This window comes from Colobus angolensis, unplaced genomic scaffold (assembly GCF_000951035.1).
Source record: "Colobus angolensis palliatus isolate OR3802 unplaced genomic scaffold, Cang.pa_1.0 Scaffold56, whole genome shotgun sequence".
In the NCBI taxonomy this organism is placed as follows: Eukaryota; Metazoa; Chordata; class Mammalia; order Primates; family Cercopithecidae; genus Colobus; species Colobus angolensis.
Genome location: NW_012119154.1, coordinates 4,220,316 through 4,246,890, shown reverse-complemented (window position 1 = coordinate 4,246,890; position 26,575 = coordinate 4,220,316). Strand labels below are relative to the sequence as shown.

General features: G+C 42.6%; 1 protein-coding gene across 1 annotated transcript in view; it reads left to right on the top strand.

The window, feature by feature from the left end:
* The window catches only part of OSBPL10 (oxysterol binding protein-like 10), a 324,826-nt gene extending 311,106 nt beyond the window's left edge, over positions 1-13,720 (top strand). The window contains exons 9-12 of the mRNA XM_011961538.1: positions 5,063-5,249; positions 7,207-7,389; positions 10,343-10,496; positions 12,438-13,720. Of these exons, the coding sequence (XP_011816928.1) occupies positions 5,063-5,249; positions 7,207-7,389; positions 10,343-10,496; positions 12,438-12,482 (569 nt within the window). The 3' untranslated portion in view covers positions 12,483-13,720. The remainder of the gene's footprint in view (positions 1-5,062; positions 5,250-7,206; positions 7,390-10,342; positions 10,497-12,437) is intronic.
* Positions 13,721-26,575: the final 12,855 nt, after the last annotated feature.

Below are 26,575 nucleotides of genomic sequence, written 5' to 3'. Positions count from 1 at the left end.
ATGGGAGGAGGATGCTATCTCTTATGCAAAGTGCTACATTAGAGGAAGTCTGCCCTGTGTCTCTTCCATCCCTCACAGGCATAGCCCATTGGAAGACGCTGTAGTTTCCTCTTTATTGCCAGGTGGCGATACCCACAGAGAGGGCCGCTTTAAAGAATGAGGAGTAATTAAGACATAAAACCTTCAGGATTTTGGCAGTGTGCCACACTGAGGTGCTGTTAGCTGAGTTTAGAATCGCCTTCTCCATCTTTACCACAGCCGTGGGAGGTACAGATACCATTATCTCTGCGTCACAGATGAGGAAACTGAGGCACAGAGAAGTTAAGATTGCCAGGCTGGTGAGTGATGGAGGACTTGGAATGATCCTCTAAGATTTCACCCACGTCTTTAAAAATCTGTGGCATATTCTCCATGAAAAAACATGGTGAAGAAAATCTCAGCTGTACAATCCTACCTTACTACAAAGTTTATATTTATGAATGAGACTAGGAATACCAGCCAGCTGAGTCTGTGGCTGTTGTGTGTTCCCAGTCTGTAGAAGTTTCCTGCTAGACGTGCAAGCGGTGGGAGTCCCCCAGGTATCCCAGTTAAAGACGTGAAGTGTGAACCACAAAATAGGAATGCAGTAGACATCAGGGGCAAGGTTATGATGCCAGGGAGACGTACTGCTTGCCTGGAAGGATTTTACTACCGAGTAGAGATGCTCCTTGGCTTATGACGGGGTTATGTCCCAATAAGCCCATCCGAAGGTGAAAATATCCTAAGTTGAAACTGCATTTAATATACCTAGCCTAGCAACATCCTCGCTTAACCCAGCCTACCTGAAACGTGCTCAGAACCCTTACATGAGCCTGCCATTGGGCAGAATCGTCTGGCAGCACAGCACACTGGAGAGGATGGGTTGTGTCCTAGTCCATTTGCATTGCTATAAAGAAATACCTGAGAGAAAAGAGGTTCATTTGACTCACAGTTCAGCAGGCTGTACAAAAAGCATGGCACTAGCATCTGCTTCTGACGAGGGCCTCAGGCTACATCCACTTGTGGTGGATGAGGAAGGGGAACACCTGAGTGGGGGTCACATGGCAAGAGCAGAAGCAAGGTGGGGGAGGTGCCAGGCTCTTTTCCATTCATTCATTCATTCATTCATTCATTCATTCATTCATTTATTTGAGACAGGGTCTCACTCTGTTGTCCAGGCTGAAGTGCAGTGACATGACCACGTCTCACTGCAGCCTCGACTTCCTGGGCTCAAGGGATCCTCCTATCTTAACCTCCCAAGTAGCTGGGACTACAGGTGCTCATCACCATGCCCAGCTAATTTTTTTTAAAAATTTTTTTGTAGAAACAAGGTTTCGTCATGTTGTCCAGGCTGGTCTCAAACTCCTGGGCTCAAGCCATCTTCCTACCTCCACCTCCCAAAGTGCTGGGATTACAGGAGTGAGCCACTGCACAGGCCTAGCCTCTTTTTGACAACTAGCTCTCAGGGGAGCTCTTGCAAGAACTACTAATACGAGCACTCACTCATTACTGCTAGGCTGGCCATAAGTCATTCATGAGAGATCCCTCCCCATGACCAAAACACCTCTCACTAGGCCCCACCTCCAACATTGGGGATCGAATTTCAACATGAGGTTTGGAGGGGATCAAATATCCAAACTATATAGGAGGTTGTTTATACTCACTTTGGGAGGCAGAGGCAGGAGGATCACTTGAGCCCAAGAGTTCAAGACCAGCTTGGGCAACATAGGGAGACCTCGTCTCTACAAATAATTTTTTTTTTTTTAAATTAGGCATGGTGGCGCATGCTTGTAGTCCCAGCTACTCAGGAGGATTGCTTGAGTCCAGGAGGTCAAGGCTGCAGTGAGCCATGATTGCGCCACTGCACTTCAGCCTGAGTGACTGAGTGGGACCCTGTCTCCAAAAAAGAAAAAGAGCCTCACTGCTGCTGCCTGGCATTACACGAGAGTGTCATCCCACATATCACTAGCCTGGGAAAAGACCAAAATTCAAAGCACGGTTTCTATTGAACACTTACTGCTTTGGCACCATTATGAGGTCAAAACATTGCAAGTTGAACCATAGTTAAGTTGGGGGCTATCTTAGTCCATTAGTGCTGTGGGGAGGGTGGCGGTGGACCCTCTTCTCTGGGTCCTTGAAGGCATGGTGAATGGTAGCCTTCTCTACAGGGTCCAGGGGCCTCTCTCAGCTGCCACCGTTTCCAAGTCTGTGAGGATACAGCTGGCACCCAAGGAACCAGGGTCTTGGGAGATAAAACTTGAGTAGAGAGGGATATTTGAGGTGACCTCTCTCTCTTCCACTTTCCCTGGCTGTTGGTCAAGAAGAACCAAGTATTGATCTGTGTTTGACATTGGCTGCAATTTTCCACCTGCTTTAGGCTGTCTTCTCAACCCAATTCAAAGAAGTCAGATACAACTGTAGGCTTTGAACAAAACAGTGTCAGACTTGGCCATTCTCCTCCAGGGGTCCTCAGTGTCAGACTTGGCCATTCTCCTCCAGGGGTCCTGATCAGAAACTATCAGGATTGAAACACCAATGTCTAATTCTCCTCAGAACACAACACTCCTCCCTTAACTGCTTGGATAGGACAGGGCCTCCAGGGTCATCTTGGATGCTCTTCTCTCTAAAATGCAGAAGGAAGAATGAGTAACAGAGCAAGAGGTGGTCTGGGCTTTACCTTTAGCAAGATCAGTTTAGTCAAGAGAGCTCCAGCAAGTTGGAGCAGAGAGGAGGGGAGAAGGCCCGTCTGTTCTGATAGGCAGTGTATTTGCTGTAGTGGACTTACGCTATTTGTGGATTTGCATTAAATGTATTCAATTATGTTCCCAGCCAGAAAGATAGGATGTAAATGCTGCTGTGATGTCTGCCCTCCAGTCCAGCCCACATGATCTGCTTCTCCTGGGTGCCTGCATGTGTCCATGTGTCTGAGGATCCCTCACACTGAGAGGCATTGAGGCCCCGAAACACATACTATAGCATGTCAACTTGGATTTTCAGAACCAGCCAAGTATTTCATGGATTGGGAAAACTGACTTTAATGGACTTAACTGAGAGCTGAGAGTGATGTTGCTGGTTCGGACAAGCCTAGTGTGTCCTAACTACTGTAGTACATGGGCAGTTAGAGGAATTCTCAGGGTAAATTGAACTATAGTTGAACACATCTTAGTATTGGCTTTAGAAACTAAGAGCAATCATGACTCCTTTGTACAAATTAACCCCGTCTCTCCTCAGACTCCCCTGGCAAGCTCATCTGTACTAAAAGAAACTTGCCCTCCCTCCCTTTCCCCCTCCTCCTCTCTCTCCCTATCCTCCTGGTGTTCTGGTTCTCTCTTTCTCTCTCCTTCCCTCCCTCCCCTAGGCAAATTCTAGCTCTAAGTGATTTAGATGCGTATCTAGCCTAAGAGGGAAGTACCAAACAGCTGAATTACTTAACCTCTCCTAAAAGTTTGTTTCCTCATTCCTTTTTTTTTTAAATGAGACAGAGCCTCACTCTGTCGCCCAGGCTGGAGTGCAGTGGCCGGATCTCAGCTCACTGCAAGCTCCGCCTCCCGGGTTTACACCATTCTCCTGCCTCAGCCTCCAGAGTAGCTGGGACTACAGGCGCCCGCCACCTCGCCCGGCTAGTTTTTTGTATTTTTTTAGTAGAGACGGGGTTTCACCGTGTTAGCCAGGATGGTCTCGATCTCCTGACCTCGTGATCCGCCCATCTCGGCCTCCTAAAGTGCTGGGATTACAGGTTTGAGCCACCGCGCCCGGCCTGTTTCCTCATTCTTATTAAAACGATAATCATTGCCAAATAGGGCCGTTGTGAACTGAAGAAGATAGTTCATATGGAGCTCCCAGGAATGTCTGGCAGCTGGAAAGTGCTCTCATGTGGGAGCCATTGACCCCAGTCTTCACTCTTTCCAGGAGAGGACTGGAAGCCCAGGAAGGTGCCGTCACTAACCACCTCTGGTCCTCTACCCTCCTAAGGCTCAGAGTGCTTTTGACAAGCTCAGAGCAGCCCTAGAGTGTGGCCTGGGGTGAGCTGGAGCGGAGCTGAGAATGTGCATCTCTAGGGACCCAAGTGCCAGAGTATTGGATGGGAGGCTGAGAGGTGTCTTGTGGAGACGTGATCTTAAGAGAGCTGTAGTGCTGGGTCTCAGAGCCTCTGCCAGTCTGTATAGGGCCTCTGTATACAATTCTACAGCAGTCCTGGGAGCTTCTATACTTTGGGGGTGGTCTTTGAGGACTTGATGAAAACTGTGGCCCTGTTCCCTAGAAAAATGAACAAACCCACCTAATTCTGCATTGCTTCAAGAGGAATAAGGCCTTTCCCACTTTGGGTTGTAGGTTGGAGAACCCTCCTCTGGAGGTGAGTGGGCAGTCAGTGTTAGATTCCCACTCTTGGCAGGTGTCTTTCCCAAGGTTGCTGACAGCAGCTGTACAGCCCGATTTCTCTGTTTTTGTGAGAACCATTGAGGTTGTCTCTGTAGCTCTCAGGATAAAGGCAGAACTCTTCCTAGAAGTTTAAAAGACAAGGTCTGGCCCCTGCTGACTTGGTCATCCTCCAAACTAGACATACCATCTCCCTTTTGCATGTGGGCCCTCTTCCCAGCCTCTTCACACTTACCAGGCTCCTTCCTACCCCAGGGCCTTTGCACATGCTTTCCCCCCTGCCCAGAACACTCTTCCTTCCCCTGTTCATTTTCTTAGGGAAACCTTCCCTTACCAGGTGAGTCTCTCCTCTTGGAGGCCTCCATTGCACTGGCCACCTTGCCCTCCTACCTTTATCACTGTTAAATTTTGTGTTCATTTGGTGACTAATGACCACCTTTCTGTTCTGTTCTCTGAGGGCAGAAAGTGGGTCTGTCTTATTCACTGCTGTATTCTCAGTGCCTTTCACACAGTAGAGCCCACGGTGAACGAGCAGCTTACCTCTGCAGAGGTGGGAGATGTGACATCTGTGCAAGAGGCTCTGTGGTTTCCCGTCTTTATTTCTTCTGATCCCCCGTGCCCTCTTGGTGTTTTTGCATGGCTAACTCTCCCTCCTCTCTCCCTGGAGGTGTGTTGAGGCTCCTGGAACACGGGGAGGAGTACGTATTCACCCTGCCTAGTGCCTATGCCCGGTCCATTCTCACCATCCCATGGGTGGAGCTCGGAGGAAAAGTCAGCATCAACTGTGCCAAGACTGGGTACTCAGCGACGGTAATATTCCACACGAAGCCTTTCTATGGAGGGAAAGTCCACAGGTAGGAGCTGGCCGGAGAGGCTCTGGCTTTGTCTTAACACGATGTCCTGAGTTTCCTTTCACCATTAGAAGACTGAGTTTCAGTAATGGGATGAGTTGAAAATCAAGATAAAATTGTTAAGATCTTTTCCAAAAGAGATGCCTTTTCCCTACCTTACATGGCAGTTTTTTGGAGTCCTCCCCACTCTAAACTTAAGGTTAAATCTTTGGTGACGCTTTTGTAGAGCAGACGCCAGAGAATGAAAGCACTTCTGTTTGTTGGAATAAACTCCCCCTTCTGAAGCCACAGTTTGTTGCTTTGCTCTAAAGTGATTGAATCTTTGAACCCAGACATAGCCAGACAGTTCCCCATTTCACATTAGTTGGCTACACTATCCTCAATTCTGTGTCATGCATCCATGAGGTCAGGATCATTTCTTTCTTTTGAAAAACTTGGGAAGCCCAAGTCTGAGTAATTGAAGGAGAGGTCTGCTCTTTGAGGAAGCACACAATTGTTTTTATTGCTGCAGCTATAAAAAATTCCTCTTCCAGCACAACTCTACTGCGTAAGCAAGATACACTATACAAACAAGCTTCCATCTTTGCTCATTTTCTTGGAAAGCGTTATTCTGCATGGCATTAGTGTGAGTGTATCAGAGTGTCACAAGGGCGTGTGGACACCCTTGGGGGCACCTGGAACCAGCACACACCAGCTCGTGAGAACTGATTTGTGTGTACTTCACGTTCAGTGTTAGCATGTTGGTGTTGAAATCAGCCATGATGGGCACCACAGAAATTGGCAAATGGTACAAATCAGGTGTTTTCCCTTTTGGAGATCCAGTTGTTAAATATTTACCAGCATGCCACTAACACCTTTCCACTGTGTGCAACCCAGAAGATGCCTCATACCTGCCTGTGAGCCTCTGCCTTGCTGACTGTTTTTAGGCTCAAGGAGAAAGCCTCCCAGTCTGTTTGAAAACTCTGAATTTGGCCTGAGCTGGGCCTTAAGGAAAAGGGGAGTTTAGACCCTACATGTGGCTGCTTTGGGGCAGGTGTCCCCGTTTCTGCGGTGTTCCTTCAACGGCGCTGAAAGCTCAGTGGTGGAGAGGGAGCTGGGAATCTGCTTTCACTTAGAATTCCCACAGGCAAGGCAGGTGAAAGGTCACAAATCTCCTCAAAGGCCCGCTAAAAGAGAGGTTGAAGTCATTCCTCAGAGCCACTACTGTGAGTAGGAAGGTATTGATTGAGACTGAGACTCTAGGTTGTGCTCAGCCTTCATTCAGGGGATGTGTGGATGCTGGAGTGGATGTTTCCCTCCTTTTCCAGCGTAAGCTCTGTTGGGATTGTGGGCAACCATGTTTGACCCCATACAAAATAGACCGGATTTAAGGACTGAAAAGCTCACCCTACGCTCTTACACTCTTTTTAGGGTTAAATGTAGCATTAGTAGATGGCATTTTGGAGAAGAAAGAGTATATGCTATTTTGTTTTCCTTTTTTTTAAATTAATTTTTTGCATAAGTTATTGGGGTACAGATGGTATTTGGTTACAAGAGTAAGTTCTTTAGTGGTGATTTGTGAGATTTTGGTGCACCCATCACCCAAGCTATAGATACTGCACCATATTTGTAGTCTTTTATCTCTCGTCCCCTTCCCACGTATTTTGTTTTCCTTGAATTGCCTGATTTCCATCCCAGTGATAGCTTATACAGTATAACCATTGTGTGTTTATTACAATTAAGAAATTAGCATTGCTGTATTACTATTAACTAATCTATAGACTTTTTTCCAGTGATGCTTTCTTTGCTTTTCAAGGATATTAGATCATCTTTTAAGAGCTAGTCTTTGAGCAAAAGCTCCAAAAACAATCCCTCCTTCCCATTCTTGATAAAAAAAAAAAAATCTCTATAGATGGGTGTACCTTTGAAGTCTCTGTTTTTATCATTTTGCAAAGTGTGTTCCTTTGACTCATTAATTCAGGGTTACCGCAGAAGTGAAGCACAACCCAACCAACACCATTGTTTGTAAAGCCCATGGGGAATGGAATGGTACTTTAGAGTTCACCTACAGCAATGGAGAAACCAAAGTCATCGACACAACCACACTGCCAGTGTATCCCAAGAAGATCAGACCTCTCGAGAAGCAGGGGCCCATGGAGTCCAGGTGAGAACTGGGCTGTGTCTTCCTCTCCAGCTTAGTCATGCTGGGCACTTGACTCAAGGGACAGAGAAGAAAGAAGACTTTGAAAGCTTAGCGACTGGAAACAGGCCCAGGAATCATGTTCTCCTGGCTTCTTTAGATATTTTAATTTTCTACTGTGTCACTTAGGAGCAGAACCTTTCAGCTTTCAGTTAAGTCATTCTGCGGTCATGGGGTGGGGTGTGAGGACAGACTTCAGGAGACTTTTACTGCTTGTCTTGCAAAAGTTTGTCAACTGATCTGTTGCTTAATTGCTAAGGTAAATACAGAGAGTTGATAGTAATCAAAGAACACAGTGAGTCAATGAGATACAATTTTTTTCTTGCCAGATTAACAATGTTATTAAAAAAAAATTAAATGCTGGGAAAGTTGTAGTAAAACTGACACTCTATACCCTGTCCTTCTAGTAGGAGTGTGTGCAGTTTAGCTGCATGGATCAGTAGCTTTCAATTCATTAATCCACTTTAATCTCGCATTCTATTTCTAAGAATCTGTTCTCAGGAGAAACTCTTAAATTCAGAAAAAATGTAAACAAGATAAAATGGTTTGTTCTTTGTTTAAAGAAAACTAAGCAACCAAAGAAAGAGAAATCACCTGTCTAATATTTGGAAACTGGTTAAGTAAATTATGAAGTATCCATTCAATTCATATATCTATTCTGTGGCTATGGTATGAATATAATGCAGCCACTTAATGTGATGTTTATGCAGGCACAGAAGGAGAATATCCTTGGAATATGCCAGTTTTATTTTTTAATGTAGGACATCAGCAAACTGGCCTGTGGGCCAAATCCAACCTGAGGCTGATTTTGTAAATAAAGTTTTATTGGAACACAGCCATGATCATTCATTTACATATGGCTTATGGCTGCTTTCCTGCTGCAATGGCTGAGTTAGTTGCAACCAAGACCATATGGCTTGCAAAGCCTAAGATGTTTACTCTCTGGCCCTCTACAGAAAATGTTTGCCAACCACTGCTCTAATCTAAAAGCATACACTCTTTAGAAATACGATGTAGGGTTAAAATGAAATTACAAATGATTTTCTGAAAGCTTTACTATTATTACAAGAATTTGTAACCAAACAGAAACAGTTCTTCTAAGTGGAAACAAAGCAGGGATACCACAGTATGTATAAATAATACATTATATTAGTAACTGGGTTTAATGGAAACAGAGCTTCAGTATCCCTGGAACCTTTGCTTCGTTGTAGATTTAGTACACTCTTGCTTGTTAATCAGTTTATTTGAGGACAGTGAGCACAACCTTTCTCTGTGTCTAACTGGAGAGCTTGGACTCTTACCAGTTGTCTTTTTCAGTCCATCCTGTTGGGCAGCAGTAGCAGGACAAGGGAAAGACTGCAATGAGGGAAGAAACCCATCCCCTTGCCACACTGCCTCTGATGAAGCATTCCCAGAATGGGGAAAGCTGTGGTTCATATCATAACGTGACTGTTGTTTCTGATCTGGCTATTGAGAACAAAACTGATCACCTGCTACTTCTCTTCCAGGGATATCAGAGTAGTTTAGCTACTCCTTATTAAGAATCTTTGTTGCTTGTTAGCCTGTGGGAACTATGGGATTTCTTCTGTTGGCATCTGCACCCCCAGGAGGTGCTGCTGGCTGTCTCTAGTTCACTGGCAGCCCCATCCGCCTGACCTCAGCCTGACCATGCCAGCATTCAAGCCTTCCTGCTGCTCTGAGCCCTTGCTGGGGAAAGGGTTAAGGAAACCTACTGTAGATGTGCTCCCTGGCCCAGGACCTAATGATGGGCATTCACTGGCCCCTGGGTGAAGAGGCCTCATTTTCTAGAAGCCAGGGAGGGAATCCGCACCACCTGGCATTCTGACAGTTCCTTGTCTGTGAAATCCGACCTTCTGGTGCATTTAAGTGAGGAAGTGCTTAGGTGGTAGTATCCTGATTTATCATGGTTCCTTTCCTTTCTCTCTAGAACAGAGTGTGTCTGAATACAGGCTGGTCCCAAGGACGTCCTGAGGAGGAAAGCTGTGTGTAAAGCATAAGCCAAATACAAAGTAGTGTTAAACACTAGCTACTTTCCTTTTATCTCGTCCCACTGTCAGAGTGCTTTTTTTTGCCAAGTCATCAGCCTTGATTGATGTAAACCGATCAAGCTCCCCTTTTATTTTGCTCATTTCCTGGGGTTTCCTCCTGCCATGCCAGGTTAGGAAGGTCAAGGTCATCTGAGTGTCCAAAAAGCAGCTGGGCTGAAGAGGGGTAGTGAACCGAGCAGCCTGGCCTCAATACCTTTAGGCTGCGTTCTACAATGAATGCATGAAGCAGAGAAGAGCAGATAAGTGGCTTTGTGTAGACATGTGGGGAAAAGAGAGATCCCGCACTATAAGCATGCACACACAAATACACACCACACATGCATCAGCCTCTAACCCCTAATTCTAGGTTCCCTTGTGGGAAAGCAGGTCTTGTTCTGATTTACCAGCGTGCTGTCCTTGGGCAAGTCACCGAACCTTATGTAGACCTTAAATTTTCTCCTCTGTAACATGGAGATAAGAATCTACCATCTATAATATATCATTGGGTTGCTGTGAGGATTAAATAGGTTTGTATATGTAAAATGCTTAGAAATTTGCCTGCTATCGTTGTTTGTAGTAGTAGCAGAATGCCTACTACTACTACTATTAGATTTGATTTCCAGAAACTCCGGGCCCTGAGAAAGGCATGCTGCCTGGTACACGTGGAGAGTAGAAACAGCCCAGAGGTGGAGCTGGGTAGCCCTGGGTTCAGATCCAGGCTCTTGGGGTCTTTGAGGTGTCTGGGATGAGCTACCCCAGAGAGGGCTTGCCTGGATGCCCCTTGCTGCTCTGGCTGCTCCGGGCAGAGTTCTGTTAGCTTGCAGCCAGCTGGCCTGGCTGATTGTTTCCTCTCCCCCACCCATCCCCAGGAACCTCTGGCGGGAGGTGACCCGATACCTGCAGCTGGGGGACATTGACGCAGCCACCGAGCAGAAGCGGCACCTGGAGGAGAAGCAACGGGTAGAGGAACGGAAGCGCGAGAACCTCCGCACACCATGGAAGCCCAAATATTTTATCCAGGAGGTAACTCTGCCGTCTGTCATTGGGCCCTTGCCCAGGAGAGAACTTGTCCTGAGAGGGTAGATGGGTTTTTCTTGCTGACCCCCCGGATTGGATAAATACCAGCCAGGGGCAGGGATAGACGGGGGCATCTCGGTTCTGACTCCAGCTTTGGGTCAGGCTTCAGGACAGGTTTTCTGCCACAATATTCATGAAACCTTCTGGAAGGCAGAACCGAGCAACTGACACTTCCCCTCCAGTATCCCTGTGTCAGAAAAGCATGTCAGCCTGCCTGCGAGGGAACGGAATGGGACTGCAGACTGGATACTGTCCTATTTTTAAAAAGAAAACCATCATGGCCCCTGTTACATCATCTTTAGTAACAAACTAGTTGTGGAGTGCCTCACAGCCCATCTCCACACCTGGGTGGGCTGGAGCCCTCACTGATGAAGAATTGCCTTTCAGAGCTTTGCCTCCTGTGGGCCACAAGGGCTAGTCATGCAGGGGAAGGCCAGCCTGAGTCCTGTGCCTAAAATGCTGCTGCTGTCACCTGCAAATGTGACACTGGAAGCTAGAAATAATATCTGGGCAAGTGGGCAGGGCACTGTGTGCCCAGCTGAAGCCCTTACGCTCTTGAAGTTGTGGAGGGATTGGGAAGCACTCTGAGAACAGAGTTGCACATTATGAAAATGTAGGAGCCATGTGTCTTAAAGCAAGCCCACAGGAACCCAGCAGCATCAGTGAGCAGCAGGCCGGTGAGGACTGCGACAGATGCCACTCATCTCCCGGTGATAACAGGTTGTCTAGTTGTTCATGAGGAGCCAGAAATCTGAATTTTTATGAGAAATCTCCTATTTGCATGGTCAAAGAATTAAAAAATATTAAATAGCAGGAGCCAATCTAAATGTATCTGTGGGCTTTCTTTAGCCCAGGTGCTGCTAACCCCTGACTTCTGCTACAAAGAGGGATTATTCTGTCTACATACAAGGCTCTTGAGAAGTGAGTTGGGGCAACATAGTAGGTTAACTGGGGTAGATTCATGTTAAGAGCAGGGAGCCACCACTGTTCTCCCCAGAGTCAGGAACCGTGGGCTGTGGACTGAAGGAGATTTCAAGATTGGATTCTGGTTCAGACAGGAAAGCTGCCTAGAGAAGACTCTGCCTTTGTGGGTCACTGAGTGGGGACCCTGTGTGGTCCCCACTTTCAAGGTAAAACCTCGAAAGATCCTTCTGTGAGGTGGATCCCTTTTCTCTTGAGAGAGCTAGTAGCTTGAGAGAGCTAGTTTGTCTGACTTTTGTGGAAGGCTGTGCATTAAACAGCAGCAACAATGAAAAACATTTACAGTTCTTCCTGGGTTTAAGAAAAGTCAGTATGTCCATAGCAGAAGGGCTGAGGACATGTAAGGAGTAAGAGTCATCTGAACACCAGCACAGTTATTCAGTATAGCGCCTTCTAGTCATAACTAGATGGTATGTATTAATACCATTTTAATTCTTGCCTTTTTCCCACTTGATATTTGATTGGCCTGTGCTGATTTGTTTGTGACTACTGCCTGCTTAGAGAAAGCCTTTGTTGGGTCCCCTGTGGGCTGGTGGGCTGGAAGTCACTTCCCTTGCCTTTTCTTTCCCCTGGCCATTCATCTAGCTACTCTGTTTTCTCTTGTCCCACTGTCAAAGTGCTTTTTTTTTTTTTGTCAAGTAATCAGCCTTGATGGAAGCCAACCAAGCTCCCCCTTTATTTTGCTCATTTCATGGGGTTTCCTCCTGCCATGCCAGGGTGGGAAGGTCAAGGTCATCTAGGTCTCTGAAGAGCAGTTGGGCTGAGGAGGGGTACTGAGGCCAGCAGCCTGGCCTGTGTGTGAGGTATTAAGACAGGGCAGATACAGACTGGCTGCAGTTATCCTTGCTTCCCCCTTTCCCTGTTGAGAGGTCTCCATGTAATAATGCCTCCTTTTTTCTCTTGCAGGGTGATGGCTGGGTATACTTCAATCCCCTCTGGAAGGCACACTGATGGGGTGGAGGTGCAGAGCTTTCCAGTATAGCCCTGTTTTTGTAGGAATATTAAAGTAGTAGAGTATCAGGGTTTTGTTGGCATTCACTGAGACCTTGTATTAGAATCCAAGAAATGATAACAAATTATTTACTATGAAAAGTGCACCCCCACACTCTGCTAGAGGAATGAATTTATTCAAGAGCCATTTGGGGCATGTGTATGTACATACTGTATATGTTCACACACATGCACTATGTACACATCTGACTATGATTACATATGTAAATACTGCACTCACCAAGGTTAAAGGTTAAAGTGCGTAAACATAAGCTCCTTTTTATCAATGAAGTTTGAAGTTTTCTATTTTTCACTTTGCCAAAAATGTTTTACAGTCACAAAGATATTCTCACTTAGTCAACTCCTGTCAAAATGAAGGTGAACTGGCATGGCCTAATCACTGTCCATATAGGAGAAAGTGGCTCATTCCTGGTAGAAGTATGGGTGGCTATCATTTCAAAATTATTGTGGTTCTCACCTCCCTCTCCACCTTAGTGTTTTGTCTGTCCGCGCCCAAGGAAGATAAGCAACTATTTCCTGTTGGATGGGGGTTGGCAGGAAGCTGTTAAAGATTTATGCCAGAGCCTTGCAGGACGGAGCACGTCTGGGACAACTAAGAGCGAAGGCCCACCAAGGAGTTTTCCACCCATCTCTCATGGTCACAGCGCTAGTCATACATTTTTGAGAAGTTGCTTCGTTTACATCAGAAAACCAGTCAATCATATGGAGACTTCTTTTGTGATGAAAAAGGGCTTTAGAAGTTAAATACACACACGCACATGAAAACATGCACAACCACAGCCTCAATCTTGTATTTAGTTTGGGGAAAGAGAAGAGAATTTCCTGTGGATTATTTTTTCCTCAAGTGTACCTCTCTGGTTAACCCAAACTCTGCAAGAAAGCACTGTGATTAAAACATACATAACGCCTGCATAAATATTCCATGGTTTCAGTTAAATTTCAGTCTTTACACATGAGGTCAAAGGAGTGACCAAAATACAAAGCAAGGAAAAAATGAAATACCCGGTTTTTGCTGAATGCTTAATTGATTTTTTACTGTGCCACTTCAATATTTATAAAATCCAGATAGCATGAATGCTTCTCTGTAGTAATACTAATTTTGTGCCTTTTGTCTGCTTTCTTAAGACCAGTTGTTCACACTTTGTAGATATTAGACAAATATATTTCGATTGACTACATATCTGTGTCTGTGTTTTGTTTTCAGGGAGTCAACAGTTCCATTAGATTGGTGGTTCTAAGTGAGCTCAAATTTTCCTGGTTAGAGATTTCTAATTATTGATATGAAGAGCAATCATATCTATATTGAAAAAAGTATTTAACACATTAAAAAATCTACCAGATAAACATTTATGAATATTTTCTGGTAAGTCCTAGAAGAACATTTAACTCCTACCCGGTGAGTGTTGTTTCACGAAAACAGTCACTGCCAGAAGTCACGATAGAAGCCTACATAGCTCCACAGTCTTTAAAGCATCTGGGTGAATCAAGTATCTGGAACCATCTTATTTCTGACAGAGAAAGTGGAACAAATGCTATTTTGAGAAAAAGAAGAAAACTCAATGAGACTGAAAAGTAATCACTATGTTGTTGGATTTTCCAGTCTGACTACAAAGCATAAACCATCTGGAAAGTAAAACATGGAGAGGGCTCACTTTTCCTTTGTGGTTGGGGGTACATTTAAAATTGTGAAATGTTACGTGTCAGGAGATTTACATAAAACATGTACAACTCCAGGAATAATTATGAATACCCTTGTAGCCACTGCTTAAGCAAAGAAACCTGTTTACCAGTACCTTAAAAGCCACTATTGTGCACCTATACAATTTTATCCCTCTCCATGCCTTCCTGGAGTTACCATCCCCTTATGGGTTTTTTTTGTTTATACACACTATGTGTGTATTTCTAAACAGTATGATTAGTTTTACCCAATTTTTGTAAAAATTGAATCACACCATAGTTTGCTTGAGCCAATATTTTCTTTCTAGTTCAATCCATGTTGCTCTATTTGTTCATTTTCTTGCTGAGTTCATATTATGTTTTATTGTGGTAAAATATATGTAACAAAATTTACCATTTTAACTTTTTTTCCCCCCCAGATGGAGTCTCACTCTGTCGCCCAGGCTGAAGTACAATGGCACAATCTCGGCTTGTTGCAACCTCTGCCTTCCGGGTTCAAGCGATTCTCCTGCCTCAGCCTCCCGAGTAGCTGGGATTACAGGTGCCCACCGCCACGCCTGACTAATTTTTGTAGTTTTAGTAGAGATTGGGTTTCACCATGTTGGCCAGTCTGGTCTCAAATTCCTGACCTCAGGTGACCTGCCCGTCTCGGCCTCCCAAAGTGCTGGGATTACAGGTCTGAGCCACTGCGCCCAGCCCCGTTTTAACTATTTTTAAGTGTATAGTTCAGTGGCATTAAAATGCATTGATCTCATACAATCATCATTATCACCTACCTCCAGTACTTTTTTGTATTCTCAAACTGAAACTCTGTACTTATTAAACAGTAACTCTCCATTCTCCCTCTCCCCCCAGTCCCTGGCAATCACCATTCTACTTTCTGTCCCTGTGGATTTGACTGCTCTAAGGAACTCATATGAGTGAAATCATACAACACTTCTGCTTTTTATGTCTGTCTTAATTAGCATTATGTGTTCAAGGTTCATGCTGTGGCATTGTATCAGTTTCTTATTAAGGGCCGGGTGTGGTGGCTCACACCTGTAATCCTAGCACTTCGGGAGGCTGAGGCAGGTGGATCTCCTGAGGTCAGGAGTTCCGAGACCAGCCTGGCCAACATGGTGAAACCCAGTCTCTACTAAAAATACAAAAATTAGCTGGGTGTGGTGGTGTGTGCCTGTAATCCCAGCTACCTAGGAGGCTGAGCAGGAGAATAGCTGCAATGAGCCGAGATCGTGCCCACTGCACTCCAGTCTGGGCGACACAGCAAGACTCAGACTCAAAAAAAAAAAAAAAAAAGTTTCTTATTAAGGCTGGATAAATACCCTCTACCTTGCCCCAACATATGTATTCCTATCTTGTGTATCCATTCACCCACTGGGGTGTACAAATATCTTTTCAAGTCCCTGCCTTTTTTGTTTTTTTCTGTTTTGAGACAGAGTTTCACTCTTGCTGCCCAGGCTAGAGTGCAGTGGCACGATCTTGGCTCATCGCAACTTCCGCCTCCCGGGTTCCAATGATTCCCCTGCCTCAGCTTCTTGAGTAGCTGGGACTACAAGTGCATGCCACCACGCCCAGCTAATTTTTGTATTTTTAGTAGAGACGGGGTTTCACCAAGTTGGCCAGTCTGGTCTCAAACTCCTGATCTCAGGTGATCCACCTGACCTCAGCCTCCCAAAGTGCTAGCATTACAGGCGTGAGCCACCACACCCAGCCCCTACTTTTTAAAAATATACCCAGAAGTGGAATTGCTATATCATATGAAAATTCTGGTTTAAGTTTTAAGGAATTGCCACGCAGTTTCTCACAGTAGCTGGCTGCCACATTTTGCAATCCCAGTAGCAATGCACAAGGGATCCAGTTTCTCCACATCCTCACTAATACTTGTTATTTTGTTTTTACTTTTGTTGTTTTTTTAACCACCATCCTAATGGCTGTGAAGTACCATCTTGATGTGGTTTTGATTTATATTTCCCTAGTGATGTTGAGCATGTGTTTTTGTGGTTTTGGCCATTTGTAAATCTTTGGAGAAATGTTTATTCAAATCCTTTTGCCCATTTTAAAATTAGGTTTTTTTGTTGAGTTTTAGGAGTCCTTTATGGATATTAATCCTTTCTGGATATTAATCCTTTATCAGATATTATGTGCAAATATTTTCTTCCGATTCTTTGGTTGCCTTTTCATTGTTAATGGTATCCTTTGATGTACAAAAGTAATTTTGATAATGTCTAATTTATTTTTCTTTTGTACCTGTGCTTTTCATGTCATATTGAAGAAATCATTGACAAATCCAATGCTGTGACGTTTTTGTCCTATGATTTCTCTAAGAGTTTTATAGTTTTAGGTCTTACTGGGGGGCTGGGAGTACTTGGATCCATTTTGAGTTGGTTTTTACATATGGTGTTAGATAAGGGTCCAACTTCATTCTTTTGCATGTGGATATCCAGTTTCCCCAACACCATTTGTTGAAAAGACTCTGCATTGCCCACTGAGTGATCTTGGTACCTTGTTGAAAATCACTGGCTATATACACAGATGTTTATTTATGGCTTCTCTATTGTTTTCCAATGGTCGATGTCAGTCTTTATGCCAGTAGCACACTGTTTTAGTTACTGTAGCTTTGTAGCAAGTTACAACATTAGGAAGTATGAGACCTCCAACCTTTTTCTTCTTTTTCAATATTGTTTTGTCTATACAGGGTCATTTAAGAGTCCATGTGAATTTTAGGATGAAATTTTCTATTTTTGCAAAAAACTCTGGGATTTTGATAGGGATTTCATTGAATCTGTAGATCCCTTTGAATAGTATTGTCTTAACAGTAAGTCTTCCAATCTATTAACCAGAATATCTTTCCTTTTATTTATCTGTTTTACTTTCTTTCAGCATGTTTTGTAGTTTTCACTGTGCAAGTCTTTCACTTCCTTGGTTAAGTTTAATTCTTAAGTACTTTACTCTTTTTGGTACTTCTGTAAGTAGATCTTTCTCAGTTTCCTTTTTTGATTGTTCAATGTTGGCATATAAAAGCGTAAGTGCCAGGCACAGTGTCATATGCCTGTAGTTCCAGCTACTCAGGAGGCTGAGACAGGAGGATTGCTTGGGCCCAGGAGTTTGAGATTTCAGCATGCTATGATTGTTCCTGGGAATAGCCACTGTACTCTAGCCTGGGCAACATAACGAGACCTCATTTCTTAAAAAACACATACAACTGATTTTTGTGCATTGGTTTTGTATCCTTTGCTGAATTTGTTTATTCTGACAGTTTTTTGGGGGGTGTGTGGGATCTAGGATTTTCTAGATACAGTCATGTCATTTGCTAACAGATTTTACTTCTTCCAAATTTAGATGTCTTTCATTTCTTGTTGCCTAATTGCTGTACCTAGAACTTCCAATACTGTGTTGAATGAAGGAGGCCAAAAAAAAAAAAGAAATCCTGTTTGTTCTTGATCTTAGTGGAAAAGGTTTCAGCCATTCACCATTATGAGATTGGTTGTGGGTTTTTCATATATGGACTTCATTATGTTGAGGTACTTTTCTTATATTTCTACTTTGCCGAGTGTTTTTGTTATAAAAGGATGTTGTTGCATCTTGTCAAAATTCTTTTTCTGCATGAGTAGATCATGTTGTTTCCCCCCCCCTATTCTGTTAATGTGTGGTGCATTGCACTGTTAATCCTTTTATCAATATATAATGCCCTTTTCTCTTGAAACAGTGCTTGACTTATTTTGTCTAATACTAGTGTAGCCATTTCTCTGTGATTACTATTTTTTCCATCCTTTAACATTGAATGTATGCATCTCCTTCCATCTAAATGAGTCTCTTGTAGACAGCACATGGTTGTAATCTTTTTAAAAAATCTATTCTGTCAATATGTCTATCGATTGGAGTTCCATTTATTTACATTTCAAGAAATTACTGGGTGGGGTGTGGTGGCTCATGCCTGTAATCCCAGCACTTTGGGGAGCCGAGGCAGGTGAATCACTTGAGGCCAGGAGTTCAAGACCAGCCTGGGCAACATGGCGAAACATCATCTCTACTGAAATACATAAATTAGCTGGGTGTGGTGGCACATGCCTGTAATTCCAGCTACTTGGGAGGCTGAGGTGGAGAATCGCCTGAATCTGGGAGGCGAACGGTATAGTGAGCCGAGATTGCACCACTGCACTCCAGCCTGGGTGACAGAGCAAGACCCCGTCTCAAAAAAAAAAAAAAAAAAATTTTATTTTTTTTTTTGAGATAGAGTCTTGCTCTGTCACTCAGGCTGGAGTGCAGTGGCTGGATCTCAGCTCACTGCAAGCTCCGCCTCCCGGGTTTTACGCCATTCTCCTGCCTCAGCCTCCCGAGTAGCTGGGACTACAGGCGCCAGCCACCTCGCCCGGCTAGCTTTTTGTATTTTTTAGTAGAGACGGGGTTTCACTGTGTTAGCCAGGATAGTCTCGAACTCCTGACCTCGTGATCCGCCCGTCTCGGCCTCCTAAAGTGCTGGAATTACAGGCTTGAGCCACCGCGCCCGGCCAATAAATAAAAATTTTTAAAAATAAGAAATTACTGGTAGGGAAGGACTGACTTTGTAATTTCGTTGTCTTCTGTATGTCTCATGTCCCTCATTTCCTCCATTACTGCCTCCCTTTGTGTTGAGCCTTTTTTTTTTTTCTTGTAACAACAGATTTAATTCTCATTTCCTTTATCTGTATTCTAGGACTATTTTCTCTGTGGTTAACACAGAGATTATATCAGCAGCCTAAAGTTGTAATAGTCTGTTATATTGATACCAACCAATTTGTCCATGTATTTACTTTTACTATAGATCTCCATATTTTTGTATGGCTTACAGTTACTATCTGAAGCATGTCATTTTAAATTTTAGGATTCCCTTCAGAATTTCTTGAAGGGACGCTCTAGTAGTAATGAACCTGCCCCCAGCTGCTTCTTTCTCTGAGAATGTCTTAATTTCTCACTCATTTTCGAAGGATAGTTTTGTCAGATATAGAAATCTTTGTTGAGACTTTGCTTCAACTTGAAATATATCATGGCACAGCCTCCTGGCTGCCAAGGTCTCTGCTGAGAAATCTGATGATAAGTTTATTAAGGATTGCTTGTATGTGACAAGTCATATCCCTTGCTGCTTTCAAGATTTTCTCTTTGGCTTTTAACAGTTTGATTATAATGTGTCTAGTGCAGGTCCCTTTCACTTTATCCTACTTGGAATTTAATGAAATTCTTGGATTTGTAGATTCATGTCTTTCCTCAAATTTGATGTTTTCTACCCTTGTCTTCTCCATCTTGCTGCCTGTCTTTGTTCATTCTGGAGCTCCCTTAATGCATATGTTGGTTTGCTTGATGGTGTCCCTTAGGTTCTATTCACATTTCTTTATCCTTTTCTCTTTTTTGGCTTATCAATTTCCAGTGACCTAGGTTTATGATTCTTTCTGAGTCTGCTAAATGTCTCTAGTCAATTTTTCAATTGTGATTTTTTTCAGCAATGAAATGGTGTTTTTTTTTTTTTTTTTTACTGATACCTAATGTTTTACATATTTATGGAGCACATACATAGAATGTGTAATATGAGTATCTGCGGTATCTGTCAGGTTGAGTATTTTTCATTTCTATATGTTGGGAATATTTCAAATCCTTGCTTCTAGTTATTTTGAAATATACAAAATATTGTCGCTAACTATAATCATTCTACTCTAATAGTGAACATTAGGATGTATTCTATCTAAGTCTGTACCCATTCACCAACCTTTCTTCATTTCCCACTCAGACACTCCCCACATCTGGTATTCTATTCTCTATCTCCATGATATCAAGTTTTTAGGTCCTACACAACTGAGAACATGCTGTATTTGTCTTTTTGTGCCTGTGTTATTTCACTTAACATAATGACCTCGTTTCCATCCATGTTGTTGCAAATGACATGATTTCATTATTAATGGCCAAATAGTATTCCATTGTGTATATAAACCACATTTCCTTCATTCATGTATCGATGGACACTTGGGTTGATTCCATATCTTTGCTATCGTGACTACTGCTGCAATATACATGTAAATGAGTGTATCCTTTTAGGAGACTGATTTCCTTCCCTTTGGACAGATACCTAGTAATGGGTTTGCTGGATAGTGTGGTAGTTCTAATTTTAGTTTTTTGAGAGATCTCCATACTGTTTTCCATAGTGGCTGTACTAATTTACATTCCCACCAAGAGTGGGTAAGAGTTGCCTCTTTGCCTTCTTGCCAGCATGTCTTTTAATGAACAGCCATTCTGAGATAATATATCTCACTGTGATTTTGGTTTGCATTTCCCAGATGACTGATGATGTTGAGCCTTTTTAATGTACTTACTGGCCATTTGTATGTCCTCTTTTGAGAACTATCTATTCATGTTCTTTGCCCAGTTTTTAATGGTATTTTCAAAAATTGCTGTATTCCTTATGTAGCCTATTATTCCTTTGTCAGAGGACATTTGCAAATATATTCTCCCCTTCAACAGGTTTGTGTCTTCACTCTGTTTCTTTTACTGTGCAGATTTCAGTTTAATAGAGTCCCATTTGTCTATTTTTTTATGTTACTGGCAGGAATAACCACGTATGTCCATTTTTGTTTTTGTTGTCTGTGCACTGGAGGTTTTAGACATAGTCTTTCCTAGACTAAGGCAAAAAAAAAAGTCTTTCACCCAGGCTGGAGTGCAGTGGTGCGATGACAGCTCACTGCAGCTTTGACCTCCCAGCCTGAAGTGCTCCTCCTACCTCAGTCTCCTCAGTAGCTGGGACCACAGGCATGCACGACCATGCTCAGCTGATTTTTATTTTTAGTAAAGACATGGTTTCGCCATGTTTCTCGGGCTGGTCTCAAACTCCTGGACTCAAGCAGTCAGCCCACCTTGGCCTCCTAAAGTGCTAGGATTTCAGCTGGTTGTAAATACATGTATTTATTCTGTGTTTTCTATTCTATTCCATTGGTTTATGTGTCTATTTTCATGCCAGTACCGTGATATTTTGTATACTATACCCTTGTAATATAATTTGAAGTTAGGTAGTGTGATGTCTCCACCTTTGTTCTTTTTGCTCAGGATTGCTTTGGCTATTCTAGCTCTTCATTGGTTCTGTAGAGAATTTTAGGATTTTCTATTTCTGTAAAAATGACATTGGTATTTTTGATAGGGATTGCATTCAATCTGTATATTGCTTTGGGAAGTATGGTCACTTTAACAACATTCTTCTGATTCATGAGCATGAAATGTCTTTCCATTTTGTCCCCCTCGACTTCATTCATCAGTGTTTTGTAGATATTTTTCACCTCCTTTGTTAAATGTATTCCTATGTATTTTATTATTTTTGTAGCTATTATAAATGGGATTGCTTTCTTGATTTCCCTTTTGGCTATGTCATTATTAGTGTAGGCAAATATGAATGACTTTTGTATGTTGCTTTTTTTATCCTGCACCTTTACTGAATTTACTTATCAGCTGTAATAGTTTTCTGATTCTTTTCATTTTCTAAATATAAGACTGTGTCATATGCAAAGTAGGACAGTTTGGCTTCCTCTTTTCCAATTTGGATGTCTTTTATTCTCTTCTCTTACCTGATTGCTGTGGCTAAGATATCCAGTACTATGTTGAATAGGAGTAGTGACAATGGATATCTTTGTCTTGTTCCAGTTCTTAGAGGAAAGGCCTTTAACACTTTTCCATTCAGTATGATGTTAGCTATGGGTTTGTCTTATATGGCCTTTATTACTTTAATGTGTTCCTTCTATACCTAGTTTGTTGAGTCTTTAATCATGAAGGGATCTTGAAATTTATCACATGCTTTTTCTGTGTCTATTGAGACGATCCTATGCTTTTGGTCCTTCATTCTGTTGATGTGATTCATCATGTTTATTGATTTGAGTATGTTGAACCATCCTTGCATCCCTGAGATAAATCCCACTTGATTATGGTGTGTTATCTTTTTGATGTGTTCTTGATTTCACTTTACTAGTATTTTGTTGAGTTTTGCATCTATAGTCATCAGGAACACTGGCCTGTCAGTTTTTGTTGTTGCTGTTGCTGTTGTGTCCTTATCTCTTTTTGAAATCAGGGTAATGCTAGCCTTATAGAATGAGTTAGGTAATCTTTTGGAATAGTTTGAAAAGGACTGGTATTACTTTTGTGTTTGTTTTCTGAGATGAGGTTTCACTATGTTGCACACGCTAGTCTCAAACTCAAATAGTCCTCCTACCTCAATCTCCTGAGTAGTTAGGATTGCCTCCAGAGTAGCTGTGATTACAAGGATGCCAGCACATGCAGCTACGGTATTAGTTCTTTTTTATGTTTTGTAGAATTCGGCAATGAATCCATCCAGTGCTGGGCTTTGTCAGAAGACTTTGTATTACTGCTTTGATCTCATTACCTGTTATTGGTCTGTTCCAGTTTTTGATTTCTTCCTGTTTCAATCTTGTTAGGTTGTACATATCCAGGAATTTATCCATTTCCTCTAGGTTTTTCCAGTTAGTTCGCATTTTTATCATATAAGTCTCTGGGAAGCTTTTGTCTTTCAGTATTAGTTGTAATATCTCTTTTGTCATTTCTAATTTTATTTTGGTCTTCTTAGTCTAGCTAAGTTTATCAGTTTTTTTTTTTTTTTTAAGAACCAACTTCATTTGATTCTTTGTATTTTTTTTAACTTTCTATTTCATTTAGTTCTGCTCTGATTTTTATTTCTGGTAATTTTTTTTTTTCCTGACACCGATGCTTGCTCTGTCACCCAGGCTGGAGTGCAGTGGCGCAATCTCAGCTCACTGCAACCTCTGCCTCCCAGGTTCAAGCAATTCTCCTGCCTCAGCCTCCTGCGTAGCTGGGATTACAGGCACCTGCCACCATACGTGGCTAATTTTTTGTATTTTTAGTAGAGATGGGGTTTCACCATCTTGGCCAGGCTGGTCTCAAACTCCTGACCTTGTGATCCCCCCGCCTTGGCCTCCCAAAGTGCTGGGATTACAGGCTTGAGCCATTGTGCCCGGCCAATTTCTGCTAATTTTCAATTAGGTTTGTTCTTGTTTTTCTAGTTCCTTGAAGTACATCATTAAATTTTTTAATTGAAATCTTTTTTGCAGCAGGCACTTATTGCTATAAATTTCACTTTTAGTACTGCTTTTCCTGTATCCCACAGGTTTGAAGATGTTGTATTTCCACTTCCATTTGTTTTAATAAATGTTTTTTTTTCTTCTTCATTGACCTAATTAGGTTGTTCAGGATCATGTTATTTAATTTCTATATGTGTGTGTAGTTTTCAAAATTCTCCTTAGCATTATGTTCTAGTATTGTCCCATTGTGGCCTGAGAAGATACTTATTTTAAATTTGTTGAGGCTTCTTTTTTTTGGCCTAAAATATGGTCTATCCTGGAGAATGTTCTGTGTACTAATGAGAAGAATGTGTATTCTGCAATTGTTTGATAAAATGTTCTGTGTTAGTGTTTGTTAGGCCCATTTGATCCAAAGGTGAATTTAAATCCAGTGTTTCTTTGCTGGCTGATTTTTTTTGTCTAGATGATCTAATGCTTAGAGTAGGGTGTTGAAGCACCCCACTATTATTGTATTGGAGTCTATCTCTTTGCACAGAATATGTTTTCCCTTCTCTTTGTTGTAATTCTATAGGTCTATAGGTAAAGTGCATTTCTTGTGGTTAGCATATAGTTGGGTTACATTTTTTTACCCATCAGGCAGTTTACATCTTTTAAATGCAGAATTTAACTGATTTACATTTACAGTTATTATTAGTATGTCATGTTTTGTTTCTGTCATACTGTTGTTTTTAGGTTGTTTTATATATTCTTTCTTTTTCTCTTATTGTAATTGTTGTTTGGTGGTTTTCTGTAGTGGTACCATGTGAGTTTGTTCTTTTCACTTGTGCATTTGCTTTTCCAGTGAGTTTTTTACTTTTCCGTTTTCATGATGGTAAATGGCATCTGTTCCCTTCCAGGTTTAAGATTCTCTTGAGCCTTTCTATAAGGCTGGTGTAGTGGTGATTCTCTCAGCTTTTACTTGTCTAGGAAATATTTTATTTTTCCTTTATTTAGCAAGGATAAGTTTTCTGGATAATCTTTGGCTGTCAGGGCTTTTTTTTTTTTTCAGTCAGCATTTTGAATATATCATCCTATTCTCTCTTGGCATATAACATTTCTGCTGAGAAGTCTGCTGTTATTCTGATAGGAGTTCCTTTATAGGTACTAGATACTTTTCTCGTTTTCAGAATTGTCTCCTTGTCTTTGACTTCTGAGTTTGACTATAATGTGCTATGGAGAAGACCTTTTTGCACTGTTATCTCTTTAGGGATCTCTGAATCTCCTGTATCTGGATGTCTAAATCTCTTGCTAGACTAGAAAAGTTTTCCTCTTTTTGCCTTCTGGGACCCTGATAATTCAAGTATTTCATTGCTTTGTGGTGTCCCTTATGTCATGAAGTTTTTAGTCACTACTTTTTATTCTCTATTTTTGTCTGAGTTATTTCAAAAGACTTGTCTTCAAGTTGAGATTATTTCTTCTGCTTGACCTAATCGGTTGTTGAAGATTTTGGATGTATTTTGTATTTCATCCAATGAATTCTTCTGTTCCAGAATTGGCTTTGTTCTTTTCTGTGTGGTAAATTTCTCATATGTATCTTTACATTTTTGTTTTTTGTTTTTTAAAGAGTTTTTGTGTATCTCACTGAGCTGCTTTAGAATCAGGTTTTCCCCCTAGATTTTATGAATTTTTGATTGGGATCTGTTATTGCAGAGTTAGTGTTCCTTTAGAGCTGTCACATTTCCTTGGTTTTTCATGTTTTCTTTGTCCTTAGGTTGATATCCATACATCTGGTATAACAGTTGCTTCTTCCAAATTTTTGACTTTGCTTTTGTAGAGGAGGACTTTTTCCTTAAGGTGTGTCTATGATGTTGGTTGGGTAGGACACTTTCCCTTTGATTCTGGGTGTGCACAGTAGCATACTGTGTCATTTCTTCAGTAGTAAATGGGGTCAACGGTATCGGTGATTTCCTTGGTGGCTTAGGGTGAAGTTATTAGCGGAGGCTTTGGTGATGTTTTGCTGGGGCCTGGTATGCCATGTTGGTTAATCTTTGGGCTCCATTACTGGCAACAGTGGTTCAGGGCAAGGGAAGCTGGCACTGGTGTTACTGGGTCCATGCAGGCTAATTCTTGGGCCTCCAAGTGGCTCACTCAAGCACCAATAGTGGCAGCAATGAGTCAGGCAGGTTCTTGGTCCCCTGGGCAGCTGGCATGGCATGGGCAATGACAGGAATAGTGGTAGGACAACAATCTGGGCCCATGTGGTGTGCATTGGTGCTGGTGGCATCTCTAATGGGCTGAGAGGGCCAGTCTCCAGGCCCACATATGGAGGTGGCTGCCAGCTGTGCTGGTAGTGGCCTGGTGGGTAGGCCCAACCTCAGGCTCCTTGGAGGAGTGTTCAGGTGCCAGTGGTGGTGGAGTGTGCTAGGCAATCCTTTGGTCCTTGGATTGTGTACTGTGACACTGTGGCACAGGGTTGGGGAAGCTGAAGCCAGGCCAGGTGGGCTTGTCTTCAGGCTGCCTGATAGTGCAGGTGGCAACTATGGTAGGCAGGATTATGCTCGCCAGCCACCTGTGGTATGCTTTGGTGGCAGGTGGCAGCAGCCTTCAGTGGTGGGCAGCCTAGGCCAGCAGATGGGAAATACGTATGCTGGGGTAGCCTGTGCCTCACCCATGCTTCAGACCTGGTATGATTGCCCAAGGTTGCTCATGGCTAACAGCCATACTTCTCTTGTGCCAAAAGTCCTGGCATTGCTGGGCTCCAGAACAGTGCATGGTCTAAGATAGTGCCTTGCTTTAGCTGCTTATGTCTTAAGGAGTATGTGAAACCCAGTGTGAGCTTCCTCCCTGGAGCAGTGCCATAGTATAATCTCCTGGCAGCTCCCTATGTTAATTTCAGGGCCTGTGACTATCAAGGGGCTGTCCCCATGGTAGGGTTGCAGGAGTCCATGGTAGAAATGTGGACTGCTGAGGGTCTGTCACTTACCTTTTCCCTGTACTGTGGTGTCTCTTGACTGCTAGACATTCCTGGACAGGCAGGTGTTCCCACTTCCTTCTTTCTTGCTTAAGTATTTCCTATCCCTTTCCTGTTGAATTCCAGTATTCTTTCTTGGATAATCTATTTGACTACTCACTACTTTGGTTCTTCTTGGTGGAAGCAGCAACTACTAAATGCTTCTAGTCAACTGTCTTGAAGTGCCTGTTGGAATTTGGTGTTTAAAATAATTTTTTAGTTGATAGTCCAATTTTGTTTTTTCTGTGTTCTCCTTTAGTTCTTTGAGTGTATTTTAAAGTCTTTAGTACATCTGATGCTTTTAAGGG